Consider the following 20,153-nt stretch of genomic DNA (forward strand, 5'->3'; position numbering starts at 1 on the left):
TACTCCGTACTCCGGACTTATGTAGCCCAAGGATTTTGTAAATACCCGCTCTTTGCATCCTTCGAGATTCCAAGCTTGGCCGGGACCGGCATTACGGAGAAGCATGACAGGATGCAAAACGGGATTGGCCGTGCGTAACTAAATATACGAGATCGCCATGCTCGCCCTTGTTCGACCGAGAAAAAAACATGATGCATCAACGTCCAAAAAGCCCTTCACGTGGGGACGATGTGCTGATCACCTCTTCTTGGAATAACCGCTCCGGTAAAACCTGCAGCATGATGGATTTGCTGTCTAATATAAATACAGGCTCACGGCCCCCTCCTAAAGGGTGGATGCAAGAGCGCATAAAGTAGTATCCAAAGCGTGCTGCTCGGGCAGACGGATAAGAGAGTTTTAAGAAGCCCTTCTCTCTATCTTCCTGCGATCGGATACACAGTCGCGCGCGCGCATCACCCCGCTTCCAGAGAGAAAAGCCCACCTGTCTTTGTTCGACTCAGGATGAAGCTTAACACCCGGCCAGTCATTCTCGTGGGCCTCTTGGCCCCCCTCGCATTCACCGCGCCCGTCGAGTTCAAAGCCGATGCTAACGCTGGCGCGCATACTTCGCTCACCTCGCGGGCGGATCCATGTACTCCGTCGCTGACGGACACATATGTATTCAAAGACTCCATGAAGACATTCCTGAAGCACCGCAACGCCAAAGACCCATCATGCTTCGACTGGAGCTCCGATAACTGCAGCAGCTCACCGGACAAGCCCATCGGCTTCAACTTCATTCCGTCATGCCAGCGCCATGACTTCGGTTACCGCAATGCGAAAAAGCAGAACCGTTTCGACGAGGCATTACGGAAGCGGATTGACGATCAGTTCAAGAGCGATCTGTACGAGGAGTGTAGTCAATACGATGGGTCAAAGAGCTGGAAGGGTGTGCATTGTAGGAGGATTGCAGATCTGTACTACGCAGCTGTGCGCAGGTGCGGAGATGGAAACTGTCTCGACGAGGCTTAGCCAGTCAAGGAGAAGGGGTTCTGGTGTTATTTTTTTTGCAAAGACTAGTAAATAGTTGATTCTCTCTGTATATAATTTGGCAAACCTTGAACTAACAGCGCGAACGGATTTTCTGAATCTCGCCAAGGCTAGCTTAGTAAGCCACAGACTTATAAGTTAACTTACTTTTTGCGGCGACAGTCCACCAATGAGACCGCACGATTCTAAGCGCCCGCCGCCGTCCAATCGCCGCCTCCAGGCTCGACATCCAGCAAACCTCAACGGGAAGAATCAGATCAACCCAGACGCAATCCCGCCAGCCTGGCCTAAGCTTTCTGGAATCCCATCATACCCTCCAATCATCCCTAAGCTTGCACTCAGGCTTGAATATGTAAAACACAAAGTGTTTCTAGCCCCCATGCAAAGCTCGAGAGAAACTCTGATTGATATGTCCCTGCAGTTGGCGGCGGCAAGCTGGATTGCATCCGGCTCCATGGTCCAGGATGTGAATTGTTCTAGGCCCTTGAAAGACACTGATCTCAGGACAGGTCTATTCAAACGGAGGACTGTGGGTTCCGACCCACCACCACTTCGGAGCTCTAGCTTCACAAGGGACTGTTTGGATGATAGCTCTTCTCAGGGCCGGCAGACTAGATTAGCGAGCCAGAGTGGCAAGAGACATGCAGGGTTCTCTTGTGCGAACACTCTGTCCATCAATGGACTGATGATTGGTGTGCCTGAATATCGAAGGGAGCTGGGCATGATTGCGTGCTATTGGACGCCTCAGCGCATCTTCAATCAAGGTCAAACAGTCTACAAACAGCTCCGCAGTGAAATGAGTCAAAAATAACAATGGTGTTGAAGCTCTGATGAAGCTTCAATAGATCCATCTTTGAAGATATATAACCATGGAATCTTGTTGGCAAGATTGCCTGTTTCCCCCTCTGTTGTTTCCTCCTTCAGCAATCAAAAACAACAAGATCTCATTTTTTTTTCTCTTGAGTCTATTTCCTTGGTGTCTTCCTATTTCATTTTGTCCTTTTTCTCTCTTTGGTTTGCTTTTGGCTCTCATTCTTAATTTCAAAGCTATCATTTAGCAGATATTTTACTTAAGTGCTTGCTTGTTGACACATTCCTCTCAAGCATACTCCTAGGACTGATTGACTCTGGAAAGTCATCTCCTGTTTCTGTTTTTATTTTTTTTTTTTTTTCGTTGCCATTACTACACGGTCTTTACGATCTCGCTTCTATACCTGGCCACGGTTACAAAACCCCCAATCTCTTTAACATTTCATATCATTTCCTCTTGCTGTTTCTCCTTCTTTTACTCAGTTACCCTTAAAATGGCTGGTTCTCAGTACGGCGCGATTGGTATGACCTTCAAGGTTGTCCGCATGCTCCAGGTCGTGTGCCTTATTGCGATCATTGGGATGACTGCCAATTTCATCTCGCAGATGGTGTCGAGTAATACCACTCCGCCCGAGGTCCTTGTTGGGACTATCAGCGTGGTACGTTGGAGTGGGCTTTTTCTACACAGTGGTGCGTTAAACTAATGTGACAGTCCAGACCTGCATTGCTGTCCTATACTGTGTTGTCACATTCATCCTGTTCATGGACAACATCCTACCGTTCCTGATCAATACTGGTCTGGATGGTCTTCATCTAATCGCCGTCATTGTTGTTGCCGTTACCGTCGGAAAGCCGCTGTCCTACGTAAACTGCAACGTCCTCGGGAGAGTCTCAAACGCTACGTCTTCGGCATACGCGTTTGCTGCCGCTTTGGGCAACAGCCTTGCCAAAAATGGCGACAAGATCAGCTATACCCACTGGGTCGGCACTTCTAAGCCAAACTGCCTTGAGATTAAGGCTATCTGGGGTCTAAGCATTGCTCTTTGGTAAGAAGTCTATGCCATTGTTGTTCTCATGGTATGCTAACGCAGTTCCAGCATCCTCTTCGCTCTATCTGCTACATGTAGCGTTGTCATGTGGCGTCAGCAGAGATCTGTCAAGCCTAAAGATGTTGAAGGTTAAGCCTGTCCTCCTGAGTCCGCTTCTCTCGGTCTGCATTGGGTCCTAAACGAATTCGTGGATTTTGATAATCCTGTTCTACATGCTTCCATAGATCATATAGCGGGTTGGAAACTTTTTCTGTCCTTTTTGTTTTATAAGTTATCATTTGTACGGGTGGCTTCCTTCCTCTCTTGAATATGCATTGTTGGTTTACTCATTGGCTTTTTATTTCTTTGTCGTTCCTGCATGTTGTTTGGGGTTGCCAGATGGCAAAAGTAATGATAATTGCGAGACATGTTTAGAGATCGAATTAATGGCTTTGGAGGGGGGAAAACAAAATTACGCAATACGTTGCAAGATATTAGCAATATAAAATTTTCTTTTGGATATACACTGCTTGCATCCATTTAATATTGATAATAGGTTATATCTAGCAAGTAATACAGAACATTCCAGTTATCCTACCCAACTCTATTAACCATGCTTCCCACATGATTCAAATATGAATGTCTAGACACCGATTTCCTCCGCTAAGCACCCAATTAATTCATAGCTAACCGCCTAAATATAGGCTTCAAACACTCCCACCCCCCAACATGCTGTTTCCCGCCTTGATCAACACATAAAGAGGTATGCCGACACTCCAACCGTACAAGCCCGTCCTTACATAGCTCATTAACTCTGAGCGTGCGCCCATGTACACCGCTGTATAAAGTACTCTCGCGCCGAGGTACTCCGCCGCTAGGATATTGAGTTCCTTAGTCGGGAGGTTTGACACATTTCCTGCAATCTGAGGCGGCATTAGAATTAGGATATATGTAAGAGACGGCGATTCTTACCATTGCAGCCGCAAATAGTGGCAGGCTTTCAAAAGCGTTGAGATGGGCACCGCGAGCGCGGCATAGTCGAGCCCAGATGTCTGCGGGGATTTTGTCGCGGAGGGAGTTGAGGTTCTCACGGGGCCTGTTCAAGAATGTTGGTATGGAACGGGGAAAAGAAGGGGGACGTGATAGTTCAAGAGTCACCAAAAAAAAAAAAAAAAAAAAAAAAAAAAAAGGAAGAAAAAGAAAAAGGGAAGCAAAGGACATACATTAGGTTTGAAGTCTTCCAGTTTGTGGCTCGCATCATTTTCCAATAGTAGTATCCATGCGGTAAGATGCCGAGGGCATAGGCGCCGACGATGGAGTGGTAAGTCCAATTGTTTGAGGTCTGCATGATGGCGGAATATCAGTGAGTATTTGAGAATTATTCACAGCAAGGTCTTTGAATAGGAAATTAAAATCAAGTAATTCTTGATCTTCTGATATTCCAAGGCAACGTAGGGCTGCTTGGGGAACCGAGACAGAACTCGGGGTATGGGAGTGGTTTATATACATATCGATGGAGACAGAGGCGAAGGAGCGGCATAACGCAGGAGCCATGATATATATAAATGTGCATGTATATACATACATAAGGTACCTAGCGATAGCTTGTGGTAATCGAGCTATGTATTCAGTAGTCGCCAAGGACATTTTCGTCATACTAACATTATTGCCTATCAAGACATTGGAAACTCGGAGACATTCCCTGAAAGCGGGAGTATCAACGGGTAATTGCAATATGCCATGTCGTTATGTTCTGTACGGCCAAGGCCGAAGGCTTGACACGACATAACGTTATGGCTTATCGGAATTTTGAGACGACCAAGTCAGTGAGCGGCCGAGATGCGGGCACAATGGCCCGGAATAAACTATTGGAGGGTCAAGGCGCGGGGATAGTTAACAAACATCGCTCTTGACCAGGCAGCATTTCTCCAGAATGTTAGGAGTTCGTGATAACTCCTCAAACTCTGGACGGGATAACCATCTATTGAACTAACCAACTGAGCCAAAAAGGATCAATCCTTAGAGGCTAGAGGCGCTCTAAGTCTAATACCATCTCTCTGCTAAGATATCCAACATCGGCCCCAGACGAAAATTGGAAGAACGAATCACTATGGCTTGAGGTGGCCGCCAACGAGAACTTGAAGGAAAGTTGAACAACGGAATGGTGTACGGGGAGTACATATGGCCGGCTGTTCCCTGCGTCAGATCATTCTTGGCATGCATCGACTGATGTTGGTGGTTGACTGGACGAGACTTGAGCTCATGAGTGAGTTAGTAGACGCCGCTTTTTTTTTGTTTTGGGGAAGCCGTTCGAGTCAGTTAGATAGCCAACATGGGCTCTCAGGCTCTATAAATATATCCTTGTTCAAAAAGAAAAAATAAAAATAAAAATAAAAATAAAAAAATAAAAAAATAAAGATTCGCACGCTACCGTTCAGCTTTCATACAATGCTGCCAAAGACAACACCAGCGAATTCATCCCCCGGTTATTATCCCATTTGCATCTTTGGCAATTCCTGAAGATGGCTCCGGCAGTAAAGCGAGATCCTACAGACCCCCGTGTCCAGAAAATACAGACCGTGATGCGACAGTTGAAGTCGATGATTTCAACGCAAAATCATTCAAACCCCGCTCCTTTGACGAGAGTGACCTCGACCGATTGAATATCAGACTGCTCCCACTCGACGTGGCCCAAGCGGACCAACTCCAGCCTTGTTTCTATGCACCTGTCCCTGAAAGCGAGCTTCCACAGGCTCCATGGACTGATATGGGACTTGTTACTGTGGATAAGCTGCAAGAAGCGCATCAACGCAGAGCTAGGGCGGTGGGTTACAACTTGAGAAATGCCTCGTTGTGGCTCAAGTCAAAGTTTTGGGACTGCGAACAGCTACACACCGACTAGAAAGGCTAGCTGTAGGACACACCCGATCCTTTTCTCCGCACAGAAAGCTCTGATCCTTCAACACTTTTCAAGACTAGCTATATAGCACCCAAGCTAATCATATCCGCTCAATAGGCTTCCCAGCTGCTACCGGGGGGTCCAAGTGGCATACTGGAACATTAATGCCGTGGAGCGAATTATGACTGGATCGTGGATGACCAGGTCGAGGCCCCATCCACGGAATACCCACATTGCAAAATCCAAATACAACACGACGCAGAGCCTGAAGATCCGTTGGCAAGAACCGAGGTCATCCCCAATCATTCGATGGAGGACGAGTTTGTGGAAATACCTCCACCATGAAATATTTCTTCTACGTCTGCCCTGCCTTTGTCCTTTCTCCGACATAGGGAACACAAAGAATTATGATCTGTTTCTAAAGTGGATGAGAAGTGACTCCGTTGGTGATAGTAATGCTTCGTTACCTGTTAAGGTCAACCCTGTACAGCATCCGGCGGTGCGTCGTCTTGCGCATAGGTAGCTGCTGGGTTTTCATTTTTGATATGAGGAATGATGTAACGAACAAGTTTTATGGATACTTTGGGATCATGGAATTAGGTGAAGGCGTTTTGGGCGGTTTCTAGTTTATCTGGCGGAACATCCGTCTGGATCTGTGGCCAGTCTTAATTCAATAAAGTATGGTCTAGGCCGATATGGAAGCTACTCTTTCATTTTGCTATCAATTATCAACACCCGATGGATGGTTGAGCGTTGCCTGCGAACGTCTACTCTTGACTGATGGCTGTGTGGTGTACGCTGTTGCCGATGATTCTCGGCTGCCAATGCCAGTATGAACCGAGAAGTATTAAGAGCGACACCTGCGCAAAAGGTAGCCGCTTAAGTCGTTTATACAGGCAGCATCGGTAACATCCTTGGCATATTCGTGACGGATAACACCTCTGAACTCATGGACCTTGAAATTAACCGAGTCAAGCGACTTCTTACCCCAGATACGCGACGACGAATTGGAGACCAGACAGTGGTGCAAGCAACTCGCGAGTGTCCCCCCACAGAAGACTGTTCTCCCATCTCAGTCGGTTGGTAAGGACTTGGCTATGAATAGCTCCGTCGATGACCGCAAATTGCCCGGGTCCGGGATTAAGATCGATGGTCTTTTCCAAAAAGCCAAATCATACAAGGGTAGGACACGAAATGAAATTAAGAGTCAATCGAGGTAGGATTCCTCGCTTCTGAGCGAGATTCCATGCCAGGATACCGCCGCGTGCAAGTGGGACTCGCTCTATCGCTCGTATAAGCTGCCATATGGAGGTGCGAGGTGCTATCTATTCGCAAGGAGAATTCCATGTATTATCGAACGGCGCGCCGTGCGCAAGCTGGGAGGGGAAACAGGCTGGGGGATTGACGGGAAAACAACTTGGGCAGGGGGATAAACCGCTTGGCTTGGTTTGCGTGCAAACCCGGGAGCGTGCTAATGTTTGCTCCTACGCCTCGGAGTTAAAGTTTATTTCCCGATGATCTGCTGATGATAAACCAACTGGAATGTCACCTCCTGCATTCTCAGGCGCAACAAGCCCACCGAACTGGCCGGCAGGCCAGCTTTAGCTTGGGCAGCTGTGCATTCCCACTGCGAACCAAAGGCCAAAAAGGCCAAAAATTCAATTGCTGTGCAAAATTAAACGGAACCCTCTGGGTGCACGCCGCAATGGGCAAGAGTAAATTACCGACAGCCAGGGGGAGGGGGGGTTCATGGATGATGGGCGAAGTGAGGAGACGGGAAGCTTGCCGTGTGCAACTCCGCCTCTATCCCCGTCAGGAGGAAGAGAGAAACACCATGTGGATTGGACCACAGAACTTGCCCTGGCACCTGATGTTACATCCTTTCCACGGTGCCCGATTCGCCAAGACAAACCAAGTCACTTTAGTTTTATAAACGTGCCCAGAAGAGACAGGGCCGGCACCGAAGCTGAGTGCACCTGCAAGGACCTGGCTTTGTTCGGTACAGGGGAGGGATGTTGTCGTTGATAAAGCTGCTGATCCCCCGGATTTCCCAACACTGTGGTGCTTTTTTGACTCCAGCAGCTGTGGAGGCAGACACTGAGACACGGACCTCAGCAACTGTGAAGGGAGTCTCCTTCTTGAGTGTGATGCTTTATTGATTTGGCTCACATTACATTCGTTTGAAGATGAAGGTATGTCAAATGCGCTTCTCTGCTTCAAATTGAAACTACCGTTGAAGCAAACAAAGCTCCAGATATAGGTTTCTAGAGCTGATTCCGTCGTGCAGATCGCTTCTCTCCTCCTCCTCGCAGGTCTCTGCCTGGCTGTCGACCCGCCACGCAAGCCTTTCCCACCCAGAGGCGGTGGCAGCAAGCTTTTGACTTACAACGAGACTGTCACCAGGCGCGTCATCTCACCGACAACCACCTTTGTCGACTGGATACCCGGAGAGGAAGATGGGCAATACGTCTTCCAGGAAAACGACGGAACGCTCATTATTCAAAATATTGCTACAAATAGAAGCGAAACGCTAGTTGGTGCCGACAAAGTTCCAGAGAACTCTTACAGCTACTACATTAAGCCAGATCTCTCCGCCGTTCTGTGGGCAACAAACTACAAAAAACAGTATCGGCATTCCTTCTTTGCGGATTATCACATTCTCGATTTGGAATCTGGCTCACTGACTCCCCTGGACAATGACCAAAACGGCGATATCCAGTACGCTGCCTGGAGTCCCAAAGGAAATGTTATCGCCTATGTCCGCAATAACAATTTATACCTCTGGAAGAACGGAGAGGTCACTCAAATCACGGAAGATGGAGGTCCAAATACTTTCAACGGTGTTCCAGACTGGGTATATGAAGAGGAAATTTTCGGTACTCCGTTTGCGTTGTGGTTTTCACCCGACGGCGAATATGTCGCTTACATGAGGACCGACGAAACTGGCGTCCCAACATACACTATCCCATACTACATGGATAATCAAAAGTTTGCCCCTCCGTATCCAAGAGAATTGGAGCTTCGTTATCCTAAAGTGTCGCAAACCAACCCTACTGTCCAGTTCCGCCTTCTGAATGTCGAATCCGAAGAGCAAAAGAATGTGACACTTGATGCTTTTGAGGCGGATGACCTCATCATTGGTGAAGTTAAATGGTTGACTGATGGTCACGAGAAAGTTGCACTCAGAGCTTTCAATCGCGTTCAGGACAGGGAAAAGATTATCCTGGTGGACAGTGAGTCCGGCGCGGGTTCAATCATACAAGAACGTGATGGTACAGATGGTTGGCTAGAAAATAACCAGGCTATCCGCTACATCGGTAAGATCAAGGGCGGCCGGTTCAACAGCAGAGCAAATTACTATGTCGATATCTCCGATATGGACGGCTGGAGTCACCTTTATCTTTTCCCTGTCGGTGAAGGAGAGCCCATCCAACTCACCCGTGGCCGTTGGGAGGTTACTGCTCTGAACCACGTCGACACTGAACGTCAGTTGATTTATTTCGTTGCCACCAAGCGCCACAGTACCCAACGTCATCTTTACTCGGTTTCATACCGCGATATGAAAATAAAAGCTCTAGTCAATGATCGTGAGGCTGGCCACTACACTGCTAATTTCTCTGCAAGGGGTGGTTATTATGTCCTCCACTACCAGGGTCCGGATGTTCCTTACCAGGAACTCTTTGCAACGAGGACCGGGAAGGCAATCCGGACAATTAATAGCAATGCTGATGTTGTGAACAAGCTCAAGGAATACAAACTTCCCAGAATTGACTATCTCGATATTCGGCTCCCATCAGGCGAAACTCTTAATGTGATGCAGCGACTTCCCGCCAACTTCTCCCCCAGCAAAAAGTATCCCGTGTTATTCACACCATATGGGGGACCAAACTCTCAACAGGTTCATGTTGGTTTCCAATCTTTTGGCTGGACCGCCTATATTGCATCCGATCCAGAACTCGAATACATCACCTGGACTGTCGATAACCGGGGTACTGGCTTTAAGGGAAGAAAATTCCGTTCGACGGTCGCCAAGAGACTCGGTGCTCTTGAAGCTGAGGACCAGGTCTATGCTGCCAAGGTGCTCTCTAAATTCCCATATGTAGACAAGGAGCGGATTGGCATTTGGGGTACGAGTTATGGAGGTTACCTCACGGCCAAGACACTGGAAACCGACAGCGGCCGTTTCTCCTTCGGTATTAGCTCCGCCCCTGTTTCGGACTGGCGTTTCTACGATAGCATGTATACGGAACGATACATGAAGACTTACGAGATGAATGAAGCCGGTTACAATGCCAGTGCCGTTCGCAAGACAGAGGGCTTTAAGAACGTTCGAGGAAGTTTCCTTCTCCAACACGGCACGGGCGATGACAACGTCCATTTCCAGCATTCCGCTGCTTTGTCAGACTTGCTCATGGGTGCCGGTGTATCACCCAACAAAATGGCTGGCACATGGTTCACTGATTCTGACCATGGTATCCGATATAATGGCGGCCATGCTTTCCAATACAAAGAGCTCACTATGAAACTCTATGAGGAGAAAAACAGGAAGTTCGATGAGGAGAAACACCAGTGGAGCAAGAAGGATTTGGAATTTGCTGCTTCTATCGGTATCTAATAGATTTGATCAAATCGATCCTTCTCTACCCGCATAATATTTTTTTGTGTTACAATGGGACAAGTTGGACTGTTATACTACACGTGTGCCTTTTGCGGGAGGCTTTATACCTTTCTGGGATATATTCATTCGATTTTCCTTTGGATTGTACATATTGACTCTTGTCACTTTCTACTTGCCATTATCCCATAGAGAGAGGCCTTAGACAGCACGACGGGATGAGGCAAAGCCTCCCTCCCCTTATCTCTGCAATGAAATTGTAGTGTTGAAAACTACTATCATGCCTACAAACCGAGCCTTTCTTGTCTTTTTTTGCCTTTTTTTTCTTTCCTTGGGGCGTTACGTTGTCCCTGGGCCGGGTTTAAGCTCATTGTGAATAATGAGGTAGGTGAACTCTAATTTAGATTTAATTGTGCTATCATTGCTCGAATAATTACTCCGCACACGAAGCAAGCCCTTGGAAAAAAAGAGGACCTCAATAATCAAGCTGTGGAAAAATTACAAACCTCTCTAGCTCACATACTCCAAAGGTTCAGCTCATCAGGTTGTTCTCCCCCAAAAACATTATTCCAATACTGATTTACCCTGTTGCATATTCCTGTCTTGTCTTTCCACGACTGGAATTCATTTTCCAGATTACACGCCACCCACTTGATCTCTTCCCAATACGCTTTCTCAGCATCATATCCAAACGCTTTAATGGTATCTTCGTCGACCAGCCATGCACGACTGTCGCTCCCATCGGGTTTATAGGTGGGCTTTGTTTCTGAGGTATTAGAGAATACGGTCGCGGGATTGAATTTGGGGAAATGGGCATGTATGAAAAATGCGCGTGGGCGAGCCAGGTGGTTGATTTGTGGGGCGTTCGAGCGCGGTGGTTTGGTATTTTTGTGTTTAAGAGCCTTGTATTCTTCAATAGGGTCGAACTGAACCATCGCAGAGCCAGCTATTTGGCCGTCTTCCTTGCGATGCCCAATGGGTTTCACTGGCTCGCTGACGGTGTAGAAAGGCTCGCCGGCAGCGGAAGCGGCTTGCACAAATGTTTCTTTGTCTCCCTCACCTGGGGCTCCTTGAGAAAGGAGGGAAAAATAATGCGATGGGCCGTAGTAGTTGTAATAGGTGGCTAGGAGGAGAGTCAATTGGTGATTCTTCTTGGAAATAAGGAACTCTCCCGTCTCAGAAGAGGCCCGAAGACTGATTGGGGGAACTGGGAGTTGGGAGATGAGGTAATATTGAGGTGACACAGTAGAGATCCAAAAATCTGGCCAGGTCACCATGCCCGTGCCCGTATATGGCTCGGAATCCAAAAGATTTTCCGGTTTATGCAGGGGAAAACAATCTGCATCGATCCAGACAATATCTTCAAATGAAGAAAATAGCATCGCAAATGCTTTTAGTTGATAATTTGCTACCTCAACTTTCGTTGAATTTGAGACCGCGGATTCCAGAATATCTGCCAGCACGACGCATTTTGCGTTTAGAACTGGGAGCACTTCGTTGCAAATCCTTGGCTCATACTCCGTTTTGTCTTTCAAAAACAGTTCGACTGGGAGCTGGGATCCCGTGCGGCGCAGCATGCGCAAACCAATGGCAAATACGGGAAGATATTTTCCGCCAGCAGCATACACTATCCCCCTCGTCTTTGGTACATAGACCGGTCGCAATCCCGGTGTCTCCCTGATTTTCTGGAGAAATTGTGAATGTGCATCGCGCATTTGCAGAATATCGGTATCTAGCATTTCGATGCGGACCGGGCGCTCTGGGGGATTGGCGGCGTCGAAACCGATCGCGCCCGTCGTGCCATTTCGTTTCGGGGAGGGACAATTGGGCGCCGCGGATTCGAGGACAGGAAGGAGTGATCTCCAGAAATCAACTTGTCGCTCAGCTAGCGTCCCAGCAGAGGCATGATTGCTGGTGGTGATGGAGATGGTGTTTTTGATGGTTGAGGAGCTGCCAGGGACGAGCAGCCAGAGGAAGAGGATGAGTCCTGTCAACGAGAGGATGAGAACCCTGGTCGACAGGGCGGAAGCATTGAGTAGCATCCCTTTATATCAAGGAAGCAGCAAGGCTACATATCCATTTTTCTCGAACTCGCTTCCCGCTCGCTTTCAAGACCGTTCCCCTGACAAGCAGCGTTGAGGCCGGCCCGACTAAGATCCGTTTGAGGAATTGATAGGTAAGGTTATTTACCTAACTATTATGGGCTAGTTAGTCCGCTTCCCATAGCGGCTAGCCAGATACGGAATAAACCCAGGCCGTGAGGGCAGGATTAAATAATCAACCCCCGGGCGCAAGATGGACGGCGAGGTTGAATAATAGCGGCAAGCAGGGGTCCAACGTCAACCAAGCTCCAGCTCGACCTACAGTACAACAGCGGCGGCGAGCTGGGAGGGAACGATAAGAGAAGAAACTCAAGGTTTCGGGTACCTCAGCCAGAGAACCCCGGAACTCACAACGTGGATTTCGCGGACCATAGCGGCCCCATACGTCTGCGTTCGCTAACTGGCCATCGCACAGAAAGTTCTGCCGAGAGAGGGATGGCAGCAGGGCTGCATTGCGCATTCAGTCGGGGTCTCCGCCCAATTACACTTAAATTCCATCTGTGGGCCACAGATATTCACTAGAATATTGATGGTTTGATTTTTCTAATTTCTGTGGTAGCCTGTTTTGTGCAAAGATTCAGGTCGCCGTTAAACGGTCGCCGATCTGGGTCGGGCTCCCGCTGACAAGCTTTTCTGCGGTGATTTGTATGACAGTAATCACAAATGCATTTGTAGATTGTTCTGATCTACGGAGTACTCCGTATAATTTTAATAATATAAAAGGGTGCTATTGCTGCCTTCAAGGTCTTGAAACTGCCTACAACTGTCACGATCCTCGACTAAATTATCTGTTAATTTGGGTCAGGATGTCAGCAGAATATCTAAATACTAATGTAGACCTTGAGTCTAATGAAAATGAGCACAGCTTTTTGATGAATGATACTGTTCATAGCTTCGCTTGGAAGGGTGTTACAGTAAATGTCAAAGATCGCCAAACGAAGAAAAGGAAAAGTATCCTCTCGGATACATCTGGCTATGTGAATCAAGGTAAGTTTTTATTCTTCTACTTGTATTTTTATTTTTATTTTTTAATAATGGAAGAATAAAATAAAATACAAAAGAGAATACCTTGCTCTTTGAAATCTGTGCATCTGGAGTGCTAACAACATTGAACAGGAGAGCTCATGGTCCTCATGGGGCCTTCGGGGAGCGGCAAAACCACCTTGTTGAACGTCCTTGCCCATCGAAACAGCAGTCTTGGGGCGGCGAGCGTCGAGGGGGATATCCTAGTAAACGGGAGAAAAGTGCCCCTAGAGACATTCAGACGCATCAGTACCTACGTTGAACAAGAAGATGTCCTTATTGGATCTTTAACGGTGGAAGAGACACTGTATTTCGCGGCCCAATTGTCGCTTTCCAGGTAAGCACGCATTGTTAACGGCGGTTATCATGTATTCTCTAACATATTACAGCTCAATTTCGAAAAAGGAGCGGTTACATCGTATTAAAAGCCTTCTAAACGCCTTTGGTATCCAAAATCAGGCTAAAACCTTGATCGGAACTCCAATTCAAAAGGGGATCAGTGGCGGTCAGAAACGTCGTGTGAGCGTTGCGAGCCAGCTCATCACTCGACCGAAAATCTTGTTCTTGGACGAACCTACGAGCGGGTTAGATTCTACTGCCAGCTTTGAGGTGATGTCCTTCGTAAAAGAGCTTGCTGTTAAAAACAAGGTGTGTATATTCTTCCACGTCGATTAGCTAGGAGTAAGCTAACGCTTTTACAGCTCATTGTGATCGCGAGCATCCATCAACCATCGACGGCCACCTTCGAAACTTTTGACAAGCTTCTGATCCTGTCGACTGGAAAAACATGTTATTTTGGGCCAGGGACTCAAATGAAATCTTACTTTGATGGCGCTGGGTATCTTATGCCCCTACAAACAAATCCTGCCGAATTCGTTTTGGATTTAGTGAGCACGGATTTCGCGAATAATAGGGACGCCGCATCCGATCGGCTTGGCCAAATTCATAATGTCTGGGCCAGGTCTCCAGAGGCCTCTCAGATCGATGCTGAGATAGAGTCTCACATGGGTATGGCCGAGAAATTCGAACACATTTCGACTCCAAAAGGCGGGAAGGTTGGTTTCTTGATGACTATATTGACTTTGCTTCATCGGTCTTTCATTAAGAGCTACCGGGATGTTGTTGCCTATGGTATTCGCATCGCCATGTATCTTGGTATGTATTCCTCTCCGTTCGTCTATCACGCGCCAAAGCTAACACTGTACAAGGGTTGGCTATAATGATGGGGACTGTGTGGCTGCGTTTGGGTAGTCACCAGGAGAATATTCAGCCCTTTATTAATGCTCTTGTGAGTGAACATTGCTCTTCCTCTTTTACGATCCCTGTTACTTACAATGCCACAGTTCTTCAGCTCAGCATTTATGTCATTTATGGCTGTTGCATATGTGCCCTCATTCCTTGAAGATAGGTCAACGTTCATCAAAGAGAGGGCCAACGGACTCTACGGTGCGACATCTTTTATCATTTCAAACTTCATCATCGGTGTTCCATTTTTATGTAAGTGGCTCTCTTCCTAGTTTCTTGGAAGATCTGTGCTAACTGTTCCATAGTCCTAATCACACTGCTTTTCTCCATTGTTGCCTATTGGCTTGTGAACTTCCGCGATGGTGCTGGCGCATTCTTCACATTTGTAATGTGGCTTTTCCTTGACCTCCTTGCTGGAGAATCTCTAGTGGTGCTTATGGCCTCACTGTTCCCCAATTTTGTCATTGCTCTTGCTCTCACCGCCTTCGCCAACGGCCTTTGGATGAGCGTTGGGGGATTCCTTGTTTCCCCGACCATCCTCAATGTGTTTTGGAAGTACGTCTTCCATTACATTGACTACCAGGCGTACGTTTTCCAAGGGATGATGGTAAACGAGTTTTCGAAACGGACATATGATTGCGCCTCAGGCTGTCAATGCATGTATCCTAGTGAGCTATCGGATCAATGTAAGATCGCCGGAACGGGAGTGCTCAATGCATATGGCTACAAGACTGGAAGAGAAGGGAAGTGGGTAGGCATTCTGATTGCGATTATCGCCGTTTATCGGTTGTTTGGGTGGGCGATGTTGATGCTGAGGAAAAAATAAGCGGCGATTGCTTTCCCGCTTTCTGGTTAAGGTTCACTGACTGTTAAGAACCATGTTAATTGACGAGTCTTCGGCAAGTTTTCCTTCTTCCTAATTAGGGTTGACTTTGTCCCGCTTCCATGGGTACTGCGTAGACTTAGGGATCAGAATAATTTAATTTTCTTTTCTTTTTCTTTTCTTTTCTCCTTCTCCCCTTCTCCCCTTCTCCATCGCCACGCCGATTGTATTCATGATAGCACTCAACTACTCTTTTTTCTCCGTCGTTGAGATAAGGCTGAAAATAACTACGTCATATGCCGAGAATATCCCCACCGGGAGCTCCCCGGCCCGGTCGTACCACGGGCTTGGCATTGTGGGAACTCGAAAAGTCAATATTCGAGCCTCGTGGTCCCCGATAGACCCCGATGGGAACCCCCTTTCCCTTGGGGCGGGAAAAGTTCCCTTCGCAATTCCTCGGGCTGGTGGATTTGACTTTGAGGGAAAAAACTTATTGTTGAAAACCGGGAAAGGCCTCGAGGGCGACTTGATTATTCTCGAAGTACGGAGTACGTTGGTACGTAGATAATGCTGAACATCTATATTTGTATTAACTGGGTATGGTTTCCGCGGAAAAAGAAAAAGAAAATAGTGACTTAATAATACAGCAGAAGAAGTAAACGAAGTATATCAGTGAATAGCCAAAGATCCGGCTTCTATGAAAAGTCATTGCTCAATGGGGATGTCTCCAAGCCAAACGTCACTGCTGATGATCGAGCTGATATCTGGACCCTGGTCCTCCAGTTCGGGAAACAACGGCTGTTGGATTCCAATCTCCAGAACCTCTCTCGCCACAAGCTTGATCTGTTTCATCACCAATCGTGAAATTACCCATGTAGAATTTAGTGCTTTGAGTTCTCCCACGATGAGGGCGATTCGGTCTCGCCGTGGCTGCAAACAGTTGGATGCCCTCACGGAGCATGCACAGAGCTGGACGATAGCGCTGAGTACGAGCCCACAGATGAAGAATGGAGTTTGCTTTATTATTGTGGATCGGAGCGCCGCAAGAGCAGCAAGATCGTTCGCAGCTTTGATGGATTTGATGGCGTGGGTGAGGTTTGTTGATGAAGCTGCTGCTATGCAGAGACTGCGTCGGGCGCAGGGGATACTAGCAGTGGCGGTGGGGGTTGATAGAAGGTTTGAGCGAGGAAGGTGGAGGTATATAAGCGCGCAGTTGATAATCATATGTGCCCGGAAGAGTAATTGGTCGACGGTGCCATCCGGGCCAAGGATATTTCTTTTGGAGTTCGGAAGATGATGGAACCAGCTACCGATGCTGGCATCAATTGATTCAACCTGGTCTGCGAGCTGGTAATCATCAATGGCGTAACCGAGATCCAAAGTTCGCTTGAGAATCCGGCCGGCTTCGACAGCGTAGCAAAAGGAAGAAAAATCTTCGTCATCATCTGCAAAAACACGATCATAGAAATGTGTCGGGGATGGTGATTCGGTGAGGTAGATACCCGCTGAATAGCTCAAGTCGTCACACGGAAGCAGCGTGTCCATCAGCGTACTATTGTTGATCTTCGAAGTCATCTGGTCAAAAGCACAAAACATGCCGTCAACAATGTACAGTTCCCACCAAGTGCGTCGGAGTGTTTCCACCCGCACAGGATCGTCACCGCCCAGAGTTGAGGCGAACGAGGCTCTGTTCATACCCATCCCAAAGGCCAAGTCAACAGCTGCCGAGAACGACTCTACACCATCGGCTCGTTCATCCCGTGCGTGCAGGACAATCGAAAATAGAAGAAGAGCTTGGACCTTGTAGAAAGACAGTTCAGTAGCCGCTGCTAATTCTGTCACAACGGACTCTCTGTATAAATCAGCCGACGGATCGAGTGTATAATGAGCGCCGATGAATCTCATAACCGCCTGTAGACATGGTGGAATTGGCGCTAAGCGATGCAGCAGATGTGAGGGGGGAAGAATCGGATGAGCGTCGTGGAAGAATGCGTAATAGTAGTCGAAAAGCAACCCATCTCCTTGTAGATAGGCGGAGGTGTCTGGTATCGTGAAGACGTCAGGGTCCAGGGAGATTCGATCGGTCGACATCAACCCCATTCGATCCAGCGATTGCGATAAAGGTATGCCTGGAATGGTCAAAGAGGGATCCAGGAACGGTGACTGAGGCGGCGCTATCGGGGTTCCAGCCGGCTGGGGTGGAGCCTCAGCGCGTGGAGTACGACCTATCGTCGAAGGGGCCGGCGGCTTGGAGCTTGGCTTATAACCACGGCGGGAAGGCGTATACTGACAGTCAGACTGGGCTTTGCGGCATCGTCCACAGACAGGGGTGCCACCGTCGCACTTGAGGTGCTTGCGGCGACATTCTAGACATGCCAGGGGCGCTGGTCTCACGGGATTAGGCTGTTTGCCGCTAGGATTTGTCATATTGTAGAACAACGTCAACGTCAAGACAGCCGCACTCCGTAAAGCAATGCAGATAGTAAACGGCGATGCGGAATATGGGGCCAAAGTTCTAAAAAAAAAAAAGGAAAGAATTATGATCTGAACCAGCCCATGTGCCCCCACACCCTCGAGAAATCAGACCTAGACGACAGTTGTAGGGAGTACAGGCAAGATCTGGCGAAGTTGAATCTCGCAGATCAAACAGCGGGGTGGCTTGTTAAAATTGCTCGAGAACGGGGGTCTGGCTTGGGATCGAAGATAAATCGGATCTTCATGCATGATATACCTGGGTTCCAGGTGATTGGTCCCAAACAAGGTCAATTCAATCCTTTGCTCCGATTTCTAATAACTTGCTTCTGCGATGGAGGAGTTGCGTCTAGACCGACCCAGCGGATTATGTAACGGGGCGACCCGAGCGACTCCGATTCTTTCTCGGCAAGTCACGTGGGCGATGCGTTCCGGCCAGGTTTGCCACATGCCTGGGGGAACCAAGGATTCATGTACGACGGAGCAAAGTTTGTTACAACTTTGCTACCAAAAGAACCTCCTATTATTAATGAAAGACCTCCTTTTTTCAACTTCACTCCTGTCTCGACGATGGTTCGTCCAATATGAGACCCGTGGCGGCTGCGAGGCCTCAAGCATTTTCTAGCTGTAGAATTGCTCTGTTGAAAGCTAAGGCCCCAGATTTCCACGGATGCAAAACGAGTGCGGGGTGTGGGCCAGAGCCCCAGACGTCAGATGTAAAGCGTACAGAGGAGCTATCCTTGCTGAATATGCGGGGTGATCGGTCGATACAAAGATGGTACATGTCCCGGGTGACACAGGCCTCCTGAGCGGATGGACGAGCTGACCGGAGCTGAATGGGCCTGAGCTGAGGACACGAGACACTCTGCCTATAAATTCGGTTCAAGGGCCCAATTCGAACGATGTCCAAACTCCCGATAGCTATATTAAATCGCAATTATCCGAAAAACTTCGCATTTCATCCTTCATCACATCAGAGAATCGACAACCTACCACTAGCTAAAAATGAGTACCATCCGTGGAAAGTGCCACTGTGGTCAGTCTGAATGGTCTGTGAAGCTCGCAGACCAGGAGAAGTCGCATATCCTCTGGTATAATCCAAACCCTTCGTTCTCGCCCGCCAGTTCCCCAGGCGAGTGAGGCGCATGGAGAAATTGAAGATACTAACTTTACAAATCTAGCCACTGTGATGCGTGCAAGCAGATCAACGGCGGAGAGTTCACCTTGAACCAAGTTATCCCGCAAGAGAACTTCAACCTCGAAAAAGGGAACCTATCCAAATACACGTACAAGGGAGACTCTGGTCCGCACAACCTTGCAAGGATGCTGATTAACCAGTGGATTATCTTACTAACATCGCTTGCGGGAACAGGGAACGATGTGCACTGCTTCTTCTGTCCAACTTGCTCTACCCACGTCTATCATCACCAAACTGTTCTTGGGAAATACATCGTCCGCACCGCAGCACTTGATGGTGCCAAAGGATGGCCGGTCGCTGCGGAAATTTATTGCAAGGATACCTCGGGATGGTTGCCAAAAATTTCTGATAATAACTTCCCTGCTGCCCCACCTGCATAAGCAGGAGGATGAAAACTTTTGGCGCTAGATGCATTAACCCGGGGTAAGTGGAAGAGCGAATGACGTATTTAGCATTTGGGCATTGAAGGGGTTGGGACAGGTGCAGAGAGACGGCCGTGGCAATGGAGTATTTTATCTACTGGAACCCCCCAGTCTTTATTTGATATCGATAGCTTGCAATGTACTCCGTAAAGAGAAAATATCTTACTCATGCCCCTTATTTCAGCACGGATACCAGACGCAGCGAAGGTGGTTCCCTTTTTTTCACACTTCCACAACCATTTTGACAGGGATCTTGGCTGTGATGTCATCGAGCAAGAGAAATTAGTTAACCTTATTTAAGGTTTAGCTAACCGGCCTAGCTAAAACTCTCAGCGCGTTTCCTTGGGAACGCGTCTTGTTCGGGACGCGACTTTCGGGACGTGGAGTCCAAGAAATCAGCGGAGGAAGAAAGGTCTTTTGCAATGTTCCCGGATTCGAAATAATTGCCCGCAATATTGTGAAACAATGTTGCATTGAATTGGTTCTC

The 20,153-nt window shown here is 47.9% G+C and overlaps 10 protein-coding genes across 10 annotated transcripts; 7 read left to right on the plus strand and 3 right to left on the minus strand.

The window, feature by feature from the left end:
* Positions 1–501: 501 nt before the first annotated feature.
* CIMG_11316 (secretory phospholipase A2) lies at positions 502–1,011 on the plus strand (the record flags this gene model as incomplete). Its single annotated transcript, XM_012358405.1, has 1 exon — positions 502–1,011. The coding sequence occupies one exon, from the start codon at positions 502–504 to the stop codon at positions 1,009–1,011; it is 510 nt and encodes a 169-aa protein (XP_012213828.1).
* Positions 1,012–1,198: 187 nt separating this feature from the next.
* On the plus strand, positions 1,199–1,840 carry CIMG_11317 (uncharacterized protein; the record flags this gene model as incomplete). The annotated part of the gene is made up of 1 exon (XM_012358406.1): positions 1,199–1,840. The coding sequence occupies one exon, from the start codon at positions 1,199–1,201 to the stop codon at positions 1,838–1,840; it is 642 nt and encodes a 213-aa protein (XP_012213829.1).
* A 145-nt stretch (positions 1,841–1,985) lies between these two features.
* CIMG_04439 (uncharacterized protein) lies at positions 1,986–3,105 on the plus strand. Its single transcript, XM_001244997.2, has 3 exons — positions 1,986–2,498; positions 2,557–2,885; positions 2,937–3,105. The coding sequence occupies exons 1-3, from the start codon at positions 2,334–2,336 to the stop codon at positions 3,019–3,021; spliced, it is 579 nt and encodes a 192-aa protein (XP_001244998.1). The 5' UTR covers positions 1,986–2,333; the 3' UTR covers positions 3,022–3,105.
* A 256-nt stretch (positions 3,106–3,361) lies between these two features.
* CIMG_11318 (uncharacterized protein) lies at positions 3,362–4,667 on the minus strand. The gene is made up of 4 exons (XM_012358407.1): positions 4,453–4,667; positions 4,091–4,209; positions 3,840–3,963; positions 3,362–3,790 (listed from the first exon to the last, which is right to left on the minus strand). The coding sequence occupies exons 2-4, from the start codon at positions 4,126–4,128 to the stop codon at positions 3,575–3,577; spliced, it is 378 nt and encodes a 125-aa protein (XP_012213830.1). The 5' UTR covers positions 4,129–4,209; positions 4,453–4,667; the 3' UTR covers positions 3,362–3,574.
* Positions 4,668–5,245: 578 nt separating this feature from the next.
* Positions 5,246–7,147, plus strand: CIMG_13361 (uncharacterized protein). The gene is made up of 2 exons (XM_001244998.2): positions 5,246–5,780; positions 5,884–7,147. Exon 2 carries the CDS (start codon positions 5,948–5,950, stop codon positions 6,287–6,289), a length of 342 nt encoding a protein of 113 aa, XP_001244999.2. The 5' UTR covers positions 5,246–5,780; positions 5,884–5,947; the 3' UTR covers positions 6,290–7,147.
* Positions 7,148–7,705: 558 nt separating this feature from the next.
* Positions 7,706–10,669, plus strand: CIMG_04442 (dipeptidyl-peptidase IV). The gene is made up of 2 exons (XM_001245000.2): positions 7,706–7,958; positions 8,054–10,669. The coding sequence occupies exons 1-2, from the start codon at positions 7,953–7,955 to the stop codon at positions 10,379–10,381; spliced, it is 2,334 nt and encodes a 777-aa protein (XP_001245001.1). The 5' UTR covers positions 7,706–7,952; the 3' UTR covers positions 10,382–10,669.
* Positions 10,670–10,765: 96 nt separating this feature from the next.
* CIMG_04443 (alpha-1,2-mannosyltransferase) lies at positions 10,766–12,429 on the minus strand. The gene has a single exon (XM_001245001.2). It carries the CDS (start codon positions 12,421–12,423, stop codon positions 10,897–10,899), a length of 1,527 nt encoding a protein of 508 aa, XP_001245002.1. The 5' UTR covers positions 12,424–12,429; the 3' UTR covers positions 10,766–10,896.
* An 860-nt stretch (positions 12,430–13,289) lies between these two features.
* On the plus strand, positions 13,290–15,577 carry CIMG_04444 (ABC transporter; the record flags this gene model as incomplete). Its single annotated transcript, XM_001245002.2, has 7 exons — positions 13,290–13,470; positions 13,600–13,843; positions 13,896–14,154; positions 14,208–14,661; positions 14,715–14,794; positions 14,850–15,003; positions 15,057–15,577. 7 exons carry the CDS (start codon positions 13,290–13,292, stop codon positions 15,575–15,577), a joined length of 1,893 nt encoding a protein of 630 aa, XP_001245003.2.
* A 554-nt stretch (positions 15,578–16,131) lies between these two features.
* On the minus strand, positions 16,132–18,341 carry CIMG_04445 (C6 transcription factor). The gene has a single exon (XM_001245003.2). It carries the CDS (start codon positions 17,999–18,001, stop codon positions 16,280–16,282), a length of 1,722 nt encoding a protein of 573 aa, XP_001245004.1. The 5' UTR covers positions 18,002–18,341; the 3' UTR covers positions 16,132–16,279.
* A 284-nt stretch (positions 18,342–18,625) lies between these two features.
* On the plus strand, positions 18,626–19,824 carry CIMG_04446 (uncharacterized protein). The gene is made up of 3 exons (XM_001245004.2): positions 18,626–19,137; positions 19,228–19,349; positions 19,419–19,824. Exons 1-3 carry the CDS (start codon positions 19,052–19,054, stop codon positions 19,622–19,624), a joined length of 414 nt encoding a protein of 137 aa, XP_001245005.2. The 5' UTR covers positions 18,626–19,051; the 3' UTR covers positions 19,625–19,824.
* Positions 19,825–20,153: the final 329 nt, after the last annotated feature.

This window comes from Coccidioides immitis (genome assembly GCF_000149335.2).
Source record: "Coccidioides immitis RS genomic scaffold supercont3.4, whole genome shotgun sequence".
Classification (NCBI taxonomy): domain Eukaryota; kingdom Fungi; phylum Ascomycota; class Eurotiomycetes; order Onygenales; family Onygenaceae; genus Coccidioides; species Coccidioides immitis.